The sequence below is a fragment of the Rhinolophus sinicus genome, chromosome 1, assembly GCF_057876585.1.
Source record: "Rhinolophus sinicus isolate RSI-liver-muscle chromosome 1, RSI-T2T, whole genome shotgun sequence".
NCBI classification, from domain to species: Eukaryota; Metazoa; Chordata; class Mammalia; order Chiroptera; family Rhinolophidae; genus Rhinolophus; species Rhinolophus sinicus.
The window spans coordinates 204,318,038-204,333,067 of record NC_142501.1 but is presented as its reverse complement, the minus strand read 5'-3'; the positions used below and the strand labels follow the sequence as shown (position 1 = coordinate 204,333,067).

The 15,030-nt window shown below is 32.1% G+C and overlaps 1 protein-coding gene across 14 annotated transcripts in view; it reads right to left on the bottom strand.

The window, feature by feature from the left end:
• The window catches only part of LCORL (ligand dependent nuclear receptor corepressor like), a 122,792-nt gene that overhangs the window by 66,855 nt on the left and 40,907 nt on the right, over positions 1–15,030 (bottom strand). For 9 of the 14 annotated variants that reach the window (XM_088792681.1, XM_019744431.3, XM_074321730.2 and 6 more), the window contains exons 3-4: positions 8,999–9,078; positions 7,965–8,094 (exon numbers count right to left, since the gene is read on the bottom strand). In XM_088792681.1, the coding sequence (XP_088648807.1) occupies positions 7,965–8,094; positions 8,999–9,078 (210 nt within the window). The remainder of the gene's footprint in view (positions 1–7,964; positions 8,095–8,998; positions 9,079–15,030) is intronic. The other 5 variants (XM_074321707.2, XM_019744432.3, XM_088792686.1 and 2 more) reach the window with 1 other exon arrangement.

Here is a 15,030-nt window from a genome sequence, read left to right as displayed (position 1 = left end):
CTATATAGTATTAAATGAGATAGAGAGGAAAGCTCATGGGTTAGAGCATGTTTAACAAAGTGCTATTTCTATAAAAATTGCATTTAGAAAATGATCTTTGTGTGAGGACAAGACAATAAAAATATCAGACTCAAAATTAGGACAGGCCAGAGCTTCAACCTTTTGTAAGAGTTGAGATGGTAGACTGATTCAGTGGCTGGCTTATAACTCCGGGGTTTTTTTACATTAGAGTTTATCATCCATAAAACTACAATACATGAAAACTATCATCTGAAAAAAAAAACAGCTGACCAGAAACATCTCTCTCCTCGCTTTTTATTTCAGTTCAGGACACATGAAATATTTCAGTTCTTGGCTAATTTTCTTGACCATTAAAAGTTTTCTTTTTTCCCTTAAAAGGCCCTAATCTTGAGATTCTAATACCTAATTTAGTATGTTAGGCTCTTAAATTCGCAGTCAGGCTACAATCAGGTTTCAAGTTTTATAGCTAGGATACCAATAGAAAATATATTTTTAAGAATTCTATATTAGAGTTTTAGATGCATTATTTACAAGGGCAATACAATGTTTGTATATTTATGCTTTAAAAGTGTATCTTTAAAAAACAGCAGGCAAGAGAACTACCACAGTAGTTGTTACTCTAAAGTCATCTAACAACCTGCTGTTTTTAGGTACATGATGACAGTGATAATCACTGTTTTTAAAGTATACAAACTAGTAAGTGGAGTTTAATTAAAAATTTTTTAAATACCATGAAGAAGTTGAAGACTTAAAGATACAAAATTTAAAAAGAAAAAAATCAGAGAAAAGCAGACCTCTGAGACATGTAGATTTGCCAAGAAGTTTTTAAAAACCAAACCTTAATTTCACAACATCTAACACACAAAATGTGTGGCATGGGAACTGAATGAATGTGTAAACATCAGTTTTGATAAACAAACAAAACAAAACCCACCTTACAAACATTTCAGTTCATAGAGCAAAATTTTAAGAACCCACCCTGAATGTATTGTAACTAAGAAGGTGCATGCGGACCAGGTAACTACTTTTGCATCATCTTTTGAGTAGGCTCCTCCTGCATGTCCTTGGCCACGTGACAAAACTCTTGAACCACATTGCTATATGATATCCTAAAACTTGTTCAGCAACTGAGCCATGTTATTCCAGCACAAACATGCATGTCGTGTGCATGAACATCATTTTTTAAAGATTCCATTTTTCACCACTTTATACCTAAAATGCGTAACTTAATTTTTCTTAAATTAAGTGGCAAATATCTACCACCTGTTGAAGAGTGTCTTCTGCTCTTATGTCTTTGACCAAACTTTACTCCAAAAGCAACTAAGAGTGTTTATAAGGAACTGAAAAGATGAAAATTAAGATATTCTTTGCTTCCAAGGAGTTCAAAATCTACTAAAATCTATATTCTTAATGGGCTATGACAAAATAATATTTAAAATTGATAAAGAAAGGTAAAAATCATTTTGTAGAATCAAAATTATCCTTAAAAATCTCTTCAATAGTCCGCAAGTACAGTATATACATCAGTTAAGATGTACGTCTTCAAACATTATTATATACTATGAAACATCTTTTAAACAGAATCACGCTCTATTTGCAGAGATGCTTTAAAGTATAGGTAGCATGTAGAAACTGAGAGCTATTAAAAGGACAATATATTCATTTATCTCCCAACTCACGGTCTCTATGGGGTGTATTCTGACCAAGTAGAAGATTGGAAAGATACTCACATGATACAGATTTTTATTTTTCACACTCAGTGTGAAATATCTGCTGTGGGGTACTTATGCATTTGACCCTTCTAGATGTAAGATTTATGAAAGAGTTTTTATAAAAAGATACTCTAAGTCAATCAGGATTAGGAAAAAGTATCGCAACACACAGTGAACATATTATGAAAGAACCTAGTATATTCTTTGTTGACTGTAGCATATTCTTTGTTTTCCAGAAGTTAAAGGAAATGTTGACTGTAAAGCAAAAAGCCTTACAACTTGCTAAAGAGGTTGGATTTAATGAAGTGGACAGTTAAAGAACTGGTAACATCACAGTGAAGAATTTATGACAGAAAATCTTTTAACTCGATGCTCATCATTAGTCAGGCAAAGAAAGGAGTCACAAATATTTGATCCCAAATCTTTAAAATAAATTTTAGACCATGCGTATAAAATGTGTTGTTACAAGTGTGTTTGATTCTGATATGAGAAGACTCCTCACATTAAAAAACGAAGCTGCAAGCAAAGTCTTGAAAGTGACCAGGAGCTGAAAAAGTCCAAGTGAATGGAACTTAAATAGTTCATCCATTTTTCAGTTTTTGATTTTAAATCCCATTGCCTTTTCTATGGCTTTAGCTGATGGTTCAGACATTCAGACATGGATGAACCTTAGGCATTTAACACACCCATTCACTATTTCACCAGCTCACTATGGTTTAAGATTACTCACCACCAAACAGCAACAGAAACTAAAGCCTCCATCTCCTTACCATCAAACTTCAGGTTGGCAACTCTATAATCCATTAATTAAACATTTTAAAAATGTCTTTTTGATTATTTTGCTATGTGCTACTGACAATCATTAATAATCTTACATTATTTCATTATTTGTTAATATTATAATACGTGTTCCCTGGTCAAGTTATTTAACTGTTATTTCTTTATATGTAAAGAAACAGAGACAAATAATCTCTAAAACTCCTATCTGCTTTAAAATTCTATAATTTTAGGTTGGTCTTAAAAGGAAAATTATAAAACTGAAGACTGAGAACAGTAATTACCTACCACATGCCTGATACATAATTTTTCAAAACTGGTATTTTTAACTCTTGAAACTTATTTCCAAGATTTCTGTAGTTTGCTACCGTAATTATTATTTTTTTTTACATCTTTGCTCAAATGTCATCTGACTACTCTTTATAAAATTGTGATCCCACCTTTACTCTGGCATTCACTATGCTCCTCTCCCCATTTGTTTCCACAGCACTGACATATATATTCACATTTTTCCAGCATGTGTGTGTGTGTTTCCAGCGTTTGTGTATTTGTGCATGAGCACACACATTCAACCACAAATATAATTTACGTTTTATTTTCTGTCGCCCTTCACTAGAACATTAAAGTCCGTAAGGACAGGGATTTTTTTGTCTTTTGTTCACTGGAACAATACCTTGCATGTAGAAGGAAGCTTAGTGCATCTTGGTTAAATGAATGAACTCCTCTAGTCATGGACCAGAAATGTTTTATTAAGTTCAATATACTTTGGGGAAAGTCATACTCAGGGAAAGAAAGGGGGAGGGCTTAAAAGCATCTTTTAAGAATACATAGGTTTCAGTTACAGCAATAAAATAAAGGGAACATGACGAGAAAAGACTGAGGACATAGGGGATTTTGCTGACCAAAGTCCACAAGTTCCTGTAGACATAGTAGAAAGAATTTGGGTGCTTACAAAGGGGTAGGTGACTGGGTCAAATTGAAGAATAAAAAAGACAAAAGGAGATTAAGAATCTAGGTGATGATGAGTGATCTGACAGCTGCCCTTTAATTCCTGCTGTGGATTTTTATTTAAGTTTATTACTGTGTACAGTTTGAATATCAGTTTTTTTTGTTTAGAAATGTGATAAACAGATATAAATAAAAAATGACTTTTCCAAAGCTGTCCCTATTAGATGTAAACTAAATGATTTTGACTTTAGGCAGAAAGGTGATTTTTCCCAGAATTGCAAAAATTTTAAATCCAGTTCTAATTTTAAGTGTGTTCTTATAATAGAATTTCATTCATATCCTCCAGGTATATGGCAAAATAAGAAAAATCTTTTCACAAACACCTCTGAATATGGTTTGTAATGGTATCAGTATGTGAATTGTTTTATGGCACCTAACATACAGTACCCTGAGAGTTCCAAAAGGAAGAGAAATTCAATGTATGACCACAAGGTATCACAAAGACACACTTGTATAAGAAACACTTAGAGCTAAATGAATCAGGTCAAATTTGCATAATCACTTAAAGATGCCTGCATTTAGAGAAAAGCAATCTAAAAGATTAACACTACTGTTTCAAGAAGTCAAATGCTTTATCATCAGTCATAACCCAACTGGTTAGAGAGCAGTGTTAATATTTATTACATGCCATAGTACCATAGTATAAAGTTTAAAAATTAAGAGTTTAAAAGGAAAAGGGTCTGTGCTCAGAAAACTTTATATAAAACCTGACTATCAATTAATTGAAGGGAAGGGTAGGTTAATGGCAGCTTTCAACTAACTGCATCAAATAGATCAAGAAAGTCCTTGAAAAGAAAAGGCCAGCATAATAGTTACATGAATGCTAAACGTGTGTGGAGTAAAAGATAAAGCAGGAAAAACGCACTTTAAGGAAGGTTTCATGTTATTATATATTTAGCAGTATGATTTATTCAGTTACTACGTGCATACTCTCTGTCCAATTTAGTCAAATTAAGTAGCCTTCTTTAATTTAAAAATAAAAGATGAAAAATCTTCCTGAGTCGCTATCTAGTGACTTACGCTGCTTCAGGTGATCAGAGGATGTAAAGCTAAAAGTCAAAATCATTTAGTTTACATCTAATAGGGACAGCTTTGGAAAAGTCATTTTTTATTTATATGTTTATCACATTTCTAAACCAAAAGAACTGATATTCAAACTGTACACAGTAATAAACTTAAATACAAAGTAGGGAAAGGTAAACTACATGTACATGCTAAATAATTTTCTTCTTCAACTAGAACATGTAAGAACTAATATCACTGAGTATGTAGAGAAACTGGAAGATAATCTGGACAGTTTATCTTAGTACTCATTCATTCAAGAAATATTTACTGAAACTTAGGATGTGACAAGTACTGTTTCACATACTAAGAGTCAACACCCAGATGAGAATTCAGTAATGTCTTTCTCAATCTCTGGAAGTTGGGAGGTAAAATAACCTCCCCTCCCATCCCCCATTGCTCCACACCATGACTTACTCCAAAGGTCTATGTGGTAAAAATTAAGACACTACTACCACTGCAGAAATGAAGGATTCTGCAATTAACAAAATAGTCCCTGCTATTATGGAGCTTTCATTCTCCTCTAGCATTCTAGATAATTTTAGGGTTAACTTCTAGAAGAAATTCAATCTGAAAAACTTCTAAAGTAAAGAAAATACAAAATTAGTTAACAATTAATCTTTGTATTAAAAATTTCCCTTCCCGCCAATTCTATTTATTTAACCTGAAAGAGTATTTTTGACTAGTTTCCAAATAAAGGGATCGTCCAAACTGTATTTAAGTAATAAATTCCCCGTGATCTACCATTAAATAAATACTACAAGGGACCTAATAACTAAAACTGTTCATAGTTCATATAAAGGAAAACTGGAAACCTATGAGAAATGTTCCATATTTCCTCTCTCGTCTGCCTAATTTAATTAAAGTAATTCCAGTCCTAGGCTGCTAAGTGGTAAAGAATAGGGTTTTCTACTTAATATTTAAAAGAATGTTTTTCTACTTAGTACTAAATTTATCTAGTTAGTACTTATACAGAACACCTTTCACCTTTTAATATTTCTTCTTGAGGGTTCAAATGTCCATCACACAGAACTAAAAGACACAATTTCTCTGCACTTCATTGTCTCTGCCTGTTAAGGTAACAAGGGTACCTATCTCTTAACTCTGTTTTTGGATTAAATGAGATAAGGCATGTAAAGGGTTTAGTGCTCAACATAATTGATCACATCAATTATCATCATTATCCTAAATTGTGAGTTTTCAATAATAATAGCTTATAATTATTATCACCATCCACAAAACCATAGTTAGGAAAGATAATAAACAAGCTACAATAAGAATATTAAAAGATTTCTTTGTTTTGGCAAGATGATCGACATGCATACATTCCTAAAACTAGTAACAGATTTAAAGTATCAGTAACACTAAATGTTACTAATATCCAGAATTCCTAAAAATGGCCAAGTTTGGGAAATTTTCAGGAATCAAATAAAAGCTTCACCAACAACATGCTTTCTCAACATTTTATTTGCTACTCCAAAGACTCATAAGTATTTCCTGTCTTTAAAAACACTTTTTTGTCTTTTATTTCAAAGTAAATAGTAGAATGAACTAAACAAATAGAAAAGTTAAGACCATTTACAAGATTTTGTTATACTAGCCTCATCCTAGTCAAATCATACTGAAAAATCTCTAAAATTATTTTGTTCAAAGAAAATTAAAAAACAAACAACAAAAACAAAGCCAATTAAACAAGTAGAAAAATCCTGATGTTTAATTAAATCTGGAAAGTTATGATGGACTACAAATGAAGAAATTAACAAATATAAGACCTGAAGTAAAGCAAAAACACTAATAAGAATCTTTCATTTAAAAACTCTGTGATCCTTCAAAATCCTCTGAAGAAAACCAAGGAATCCCCAAATGGAGAGGTCACTAAATATCCATGAACACTCACCCAACCATTGGTAGGAGACCTCTTGTAGACCCAGATGCTTGAATCAGCTGAAATAGTACCAAGTTTTTACTGATTACTCCTTAATAGAGCAATGGAGCACAGGTTAACTCCATACTATCACAAACTAAAGGTTATTGTTACTGATAATTCCAGCTATCATTACAAATTACTCAAAGGAAAATGAAACTGGGTAATGAGTGAAACACTGTGTGCATGTGTGTAAATGTGTACATTTCCTCCAATTCTCTTAGAGATGCAACTCTTATAACATAATTCCTCTTGTAAATGTAAATATACTGGCAGAATAAAAATTAATTATTTTTATTTCTACATTAATTTTATAAAATCCTTAAAGAAAGCATGTAAAATATTTTTAATATCGGTTCAAACAGAAAAATTTGAGAAGAAAATATTTAATGACATTGCCAATTTCTCAACACTAAGTACTTCAGTAACAGGAAAAGATTTTCAGTCCCTTGCACTTAAAAAAATATATAATAGTTCTTACCTTTAGGCCTTTTAGTATACTAATGATTCTTGTAATCAGAAAATTCTCATATTTCAACCCATAAAAGAACTCGTAACACTTAAGACTAAACAAACACCTCCTTTCTTAAAGATGAGGACTATTTTCAATATTATTGATTAAAACCTGAAAGTTAACAATTTAACAGAAAATCTCTAATGTTACATAATTCCAAAGAGGAGTAAAATAGAGTCAACACCTAGATGAGAATTCAATATTGTTTTTCTCAATCTCTGGAAGTTGGGAGGTAAAATGATCCCTGTTCCCACACCACATTCCCCCACACCATGACTTACTCCAAAGGTCTATGTGGTAAAAAATAAGAAACTACTACTTCAGAAATGGCCAAGAACAAAAAAATGGGAGGTTCTATATTTTCCTCAATAGCTAAGATATAAAAACTATTTCTGCCTGATACATGTGTAAGGTATCAGCCTTACACAGTGAAACAAGCCTCATTTGGTTTAAGTAGTTTAGGTTTAAATAGTTTAGATTGATAGGAAGCAAAAAAGAACACTGACATTTTAATGTCAAGTAAGCATTTTCAAGTTACCAAAGAAATACTGAAATCACAAGCCAGCAAATATACTCCAACCTGGCTGATAAATGATATAATTTTTTACATTTCTAAAGACAGCTTTGCAACATAATATATCTATCATTTACTGAACACGAAATAACTTTTGAAGTCTTGAGAATAGCAATGAAATAAGCAAGACCAGAAGTCAAGGAGAGATCTGAGAATAGAATGGTGAAAAGGAATATCTAATAGAAGACTAGTTCCACAGTGATTGAGAATTTTAATGTCACTAAAAGTATGAAAAAAACTTAGGATAAAGATAAAAATAATTAAGAACAAAACAGAAATTGACATGTTAAAAAAAAACTTGTGTGTGAGAAAAACTCAAACGTTTTAGAAATCTATTGCAAATTTTAAATGACAAAAGTATACCAATATTACCTTTCTTTCGAAAGAGTGCATTTAGGTAATTTTCTGCTTGGCATTCAATCTTTTCAGTGTTGGACTGGCCCTGAGATGATAGTTCCTCTGTTGGTGTTGACTGTGAAGAATCAAGAGATGGTATACAATCCTAAAATTACAAGAAAACAACATAAAATTATCACTTTTTATTTAAATGTAGGATATCCCATTAAAAATGGCAAAAAAAAATCTCTAAATGCTCATTTGTGCTACCTTTTAAATATATCAAATTATATAGAAAAGATAAAATTTGAAACAGGAGTCAGGAACAAAGAAATTTAGCTCTGATAGAGGGCCAAATCAGCCTTATTCCTTAGCGAAACTATAGTCAAAAAAAGGAAGAGCAGATAAAATATGTTGCTAAATAAATTTATTACATAGCATGCCAGCAATGAGCGTTTTAACAACAAAGCAGATATATTTACCTACTAATCTGACCAAATGGGTACAGGTTCTTGAGTTCTCATTTCTTCACAGCCCTCTCACAACAGTACATAAAGAATTAGAACTTCCCACCATACAAGAAGATGCTGCTTGTCTAGTTTATTCCGTTTACAGTAGACACTAATATTTAATAATTTTCACAGGAGATAATTACGATATCTAAAAGACTTCAAGAGAAAGTGAAAAGCTAAAAAGTAGTGCCACATTACCCTCCTAACTACTGATTCCTAAGAAATCTGACTGTAGGGTGGTCTCAGATAAAACCAGGCCTCCAAGCTCACCCTTGTCTATATAAATACATAATACATCTGAACTGAACTTCATAAGTCAGGGAGCTATAAGAAAGAAATGTGAAATAAGCAAAAAGGATGAGTGTTTTGGGATTTTTCACTTGCAAGTTAAGCTAAATGTTAAACTTCTGACATAAGACTTTAATATTCTTCTCATTACCAAAATCAAGTATTTAAATTCTACTGTAAGTTACCAATTTTCAGAACAAATTCAATTAAAAAAATTGTGTTACAATTGTGCAATTAGTTTAGAAATAATTTCATAGCACTAAAACTTACACTGACTGCTTCTCTCTGTAGGTTACAAAATGAACATTTTTCATCCATAGACCAGTCAGTCAGTTCTTCTGGTTCACAGTCTTTAAAAGAGGGAAAAATATTCATTAAATACACTAACTTTATTAAAACAAATAAAATTACCACTCTCCAGAGCAATGGCTCATATAAAAAAACTAACTACTAACAATAAGGGGAAAAGGCCTAACTTTAAAATTAAACTGATGACATCTAGAAAAAAAATACACATAGAAGGCTGTAAGGAGAGTAATTTTGCACTACTGTGGGACAAAGTAGCAAGAACAATGAGCTGGTGATAAATTAATTTTCCAACAATAGGGTTTTAAGTATCATCTAGTTTTCTGCAAGATCCAATTTATCATTGTCTAGTAATTTTTTATTTTCACTATGAAAGAAATCAGAACAGAGATGGGGCGGGGGGGGAAATAAATTTTGCGTATTATGTTAGGGGGAGGGGGTGGCAGAAGAGGGAAAAGGGGATCAAATATATGGTGATGAACTTCACTCTGGGTGAACACACAAAGCAATATATAGATGATATATTATAGAAATGTATACTTGAAATCTATATAATTTTACTAACCAATGTCACCCCAATAAGTTTAACAAAACTTTTTTTTTGCCTATTATGAAAGACAACATAAAACAGAGAAATGGAGTAAAGTACCTGAAAAGCCCACAGATTTGAGAGAAAATGGAACGCTCGCTCAAGAAAAAAAGTAAAAAGCCATAGCTAAAAAGGTCATATCAGATTTTTATTACATTGTTTAAAGGCTTTGTTCCGAGAGTCAACAAGTTATATTATTCAACAAAACACATGGATTTTTGTTTCCAGAAGGATATTCCTTATAATCCAACTACCGTACTATAGCTAGAGTATTTGTGTAAAAAATATTTTTCTAGTGAAGGAATTTTATAAAGGTATTAACATCGCAATCCCAACTATAATTAATATAGTGATTTCTCAAACTCCCCTCAATTTTCTTTCCCAAATAAATTCATATGTAGAATCTCGAGTCATAAAACTGTGATCATCTGAGACAGCTACACTGGCACTAATTTGAAAAGCACTGGTGTCCACAGTAATTTTCTCTTATAAAATTTATTGAAATACACAATAAAGTTTTTAATACATGTTTCTGCTAAACTACACATATAATAAGCTTATCTTTTTTGAAGTGATAATAAATAAATAACTAGTTAGAATCAGCCCCTAGGATACTCTTGAATCAATCCAGATCAATACAGGTCAGGATAAAAAATAATGTAACTTGTTGGACTATAGTGTAGTAATAGCTTCCTTTGATTTTGGCAGTAGTCCAGAAATATTCCCACTATTTATCTAAACTTGGAAAGAGCAGGGAATTGGAACATAAGATCCATTATAGGGTAATGGAAAGATAACTGTATTTGAAGTCTTCAGAAATCAGGGATGGAGCCGACTAGCAGCAAGCCACAAAGTTTTTCTTTTAATTTCCACACCTACAAAATAAGGATCCCATCACCTAACTTATTTGTGGATCAAATGAAAAATATGTGAAAATACTTGATAAACTACAAAAACCAAACAAAAGCTAATTATTAACAAGGTAGAATCAGCGACCTATTTTTTAAATACTGTACTATCACACATATAAGCATATGTAATAAGTTTAGTTTGCAGAAAATAGATCATTTTAATTTAATAACTACTTAAGAAAACTGATCACTGTTTGTAAACAACCCAACAAACCAAAATTTTGCATAGATTGCATAGATTGATACAATCTATACAATTAAAAACCCAGAACTGTAGCTATGTACATTTGTAATTTTTTTCAACCTTTCATTCTGTCCCTGGAACAGAATCACACATTCACACTCTTGAATGTAGGATCATGCAGTGTCTCTTAAGGAGGGAGGCAGAACTCTCTGACCAATGCAGTGAATATGAGAGATGTAACAGTTTACCATTCCAAGCTATGGCTTCAAAAGGCATAGCAAATTCCCCCAGCTCTCGTGAGCTTCCACCATTCAATATGAGAACTTGTCATTACTCCTTAGTCTGTGACCTGGAATGTTGAGATGTGCTCCCCACGCACAGCCTGGAGTCCAGTGAATCAGATCACCCATAAATATGAAGCAGATTTTGAAGCTGTTTGTTATGCAGCATTTCTGTAGCAAGAACTTGACTCATATACGAAGCACAACACAATTTTGATCAATGAAATCTTAACTGTTTTTTATTATGACCTCATAAATCGGGAATACGAAAGCAATTTAGCTTTGAGATTTTTGAAAAATGGCTGGTAGGCCTAGAAAAGGGGTATTTTAAAAAAAACATCATAAGGTTTCATGACGTTTGAGTGATATGTTGATTCAGAAAACAACTTTTGATTAATTAAACCAATTACCACTTGTGAGATAAATTGGGCATGCTGAAATAATCCTCATTTATTTCAGTTCTTCAAGGAAATGTTAATTAAAATAAATATCTACATAGTTAAATAAATGGCATTGAATAATCAATGATTATATAAATGCCATTAAATTGTACTGGGTTCAAAAATCTATGACTTTACTTACACATATTTAATTATTACTCTTTCTATGGCAACTTTTGATTTTGAGTCCAAATCAACCATGGTAGGATACATTTTTATATATGGGAAAACAGATTTTGAAAAATCAACTGTAGGCTAGATTACTCCGTTGTTCAGGTTATCTTTTCATGTCATAAAAATTAAATAAACACTACAACAAAACATTCATTTTAACTCTCAAACAAAATTTGACAATGAGTAAGATATTCTTCTCTAAAAAAGTTGTCTCTCATTTTAACTCATGAAGGTATAAGCTCAAAAGGGTTAAATTACAGAAACATCCTTATTAATAAAAGGCAATGTCATAATGAAAACTGACAGTAAATGACTGTCATAGATCAACCTTTCTACTGTGGATATGTATTCTTGTGGTCAAAGTCTCTCTCTAATAATTTGACATAATCTAAGAAAGATAACAGAGTTTGAAATTAGAGAACCTTAGTACTGAACCATGGGCTTTCCACATTCTAGATATTGCTTTGGGCAAGTTACTTTCTCTGAGCTTCAATTTCCTTATCTGTAAAATGAGGATAATAAGAACTACAGTTTATAGGCTATAGTGAAAATTACATAAAAACATACACAAAACACCTAGTAAGTCCAATAGGAGTTATTTTTATTTTATTTTAAGTAATCACACTTCTTTTGAATGTTTTTATTCTCTTCAGTACCTTTTAACCATAGGAAAGAAAATTGGAGTTCCCAAAGACAAATCTCAGTGAAAAGTGAAAAAAAAAAAAAGTACTGAACTAGATTTTTCATGAAGGTCATGAAAAACTGGTTATAATTATGTTGATTTTGAAGAAAGATAGCGAACACTGGGCAGTATAATGAAAACTAATTTTTCATTACGGAACTACATATTAGATATACTGAAAAATACAGAGAAAAGTTATTCATAATCCCATCATCCAGAGACAATGATTAACACTTGTAGTAGGTCCTTCCAGTTTATCTATGCCTTTTAAAAAATTAGGATCAGCTAATTCTTTGAAAAGATCAATAAAATTAATAAACCTCTAGCCAGGCTAACCAAGAAAAAAGGAGAGAAAACATCAGAAATAAAAGATGAGGCATCACTATTGAGCCAATGAACATTAAAAATGTAAGAAAAGAATATTACGAATATTAGTTGCCCTCAAATTTGATAACTTTAGATGAAATGGATGAATTCCTTGAAAGAAACAATTTACCAAATCTCACACAAGAAAAAATAACCTGAACAGGCCTGTTTCTATTAAGAAATTAAATCAATAATTAATAATCTTCCAAAAAAGAAAACACCAGCCTGGTGGTTTCTCTATAATCTGCTCCAGAAAACAGAAGAAAAGGGAATATTTCTTCACCCATTCTATGATTCCATCATTACCCAAATACCAAAACCTGTCTGAACAGAAGACATGCAGAGAGCAAATAAGCATATAAAAAAGGCATTCAGTATCATATTCCATTAGAGAACTGCAAATTAAAACAAGATACTACTACACACCTAATAGAATGGTTAAAGTCCAAAACACTGACAGTATCAAATGCTGGTGAGGATGTAGAGAAAAAGGAACTTAAAATTCACTGCAGGTGGGAATGCAGAATAGTATGGCCACTTTTGAAGATAGTCTGGCAGCTTCTTGCAAAGCTAAACACACAATCTAGCAACGGAGTTCCTAGGTATTTACCCAAATGAGTTGAAAACTTACGTCCACATAAAAACTTACACATAAATACTTACAGCTACTTTATTCATAATTGCCAAAACCTGAACGTGACTAGGGTGTCTTTCAAATAGGTGAATGGACTAGGCTAACTGTGGTACATCCATGCAAGGCAATATTATTCAACAATAAAAAGAAATGAGCTATGAAGCCAGGAAAACACATAGAGGAACCGTAAATGCATATTGCTCAGTGAAAGAAGTGAGTCTGAAAGGGCTAAATACCGTATGATTCCAACTATATGACATTCTGGAGACGAAAAAACTATAAAGACAATAAAAAGATCAGTGTTTAACATGGTTTGGGGACCAGGGAGAGGACTGACAAGGTGGAATACAGGTGATTTTCAGGACAGTAAAACTGTGTATAATACTGTCATGGTGGACACATGAAATTGTACATATGGCAAAACCCACACAACTACAACAAAGAGTGAACCTAATGTAAACTATGAGGACTTGAGTTAATAATAATGCATCAATATTACTTCATCAATTTTAACAAATGTGCCACCCTAATGAAAGATGTTAATATGGGGGAATCTAAGAGGAGGCGGGAAGAGGGAGTATATGGGAACTCTTAGTACTTTGTACTCGATTTTTCTATAAATGTAAAACTGCTCTAAAAATACTACTTATTTTAAAAATTACAATCACAGTATATCCATGCTTATTTATCATAAGTATTTCCATGCTCAAATATACTTCTAAATCACTTAAAAATAAATATAGTCCATTAAAGAGCTATATCGTAACTTATTTAATCAATATCCTGTTGTTGGATATTTAAGCCTGTTTCTCTAATCTTGGCATTATAAACACTATGATGAACATATTCAGATAAGTCTTTGTGTATACATTAATAAAAGCTAGTATTATAATTTATATAAATAACTATAAAATAGTATTAAATTCTCTGGCTTTCATATAAATAATCAACTCATATTAGAAAATGACTGACTTTTGATTTAATACTAGGCCATGAGTTCCTAGGAGGAAGAGATCCTACTTATTCATTTTTCTTTTCTCGTTGCTAATCACAGTTCCTAACACAAAATAAGCATTCCAAATATTTGATCCAATAAATCTTATTAAAAAGTAGTTTTGTTGTCTCCATCATCATAGTGTTAACAGTTGGAAAAAAAGATATTAAGCCAAAACCATTAAATCTCAGACAGTGGTATAAGTCAGGGGTTAGCAAACCTTTTCTATAAACCACCAGAGAGTAAATATTTTAGGTTTTGCAGGCCATCCACTCTCTTTTTAAAGCCATTCAACTCTACTGTGGAAGTAGAGCCATAGACAATACATCAACAAATGAGAGAGGCTGTTTCCAGTAAAACTTTATTAATTGGATAATTAAATGTGAACATCATACAATTTTCCCATGTCACATAATATTAATCTTTCGATTTTTTTTCTACTTAAAAATGTAAAAACCATTCAATGAGCTGGATTTGGCCCACAAGCTACAGCTTGCAGACCTCTGATATAATCTCCCTTTGAAATGGGGACCCACCTAGAGAAAAACCAGTAGGGATCTTATCAGCCAGTTTACACAGGCTTACTGTACTCTTTTCATCATTTTGTAAATATCCATAGTTAGAGCAAGAAAATCAAATGGTCCCATGGATGAAAGAAACTGGCTCACCAATGAGACATTAGAAAGGACTGACTAAAGTTCTGTGACAGCAGGAAAAGTAAGTTTTGGGGAGATGAAGGAG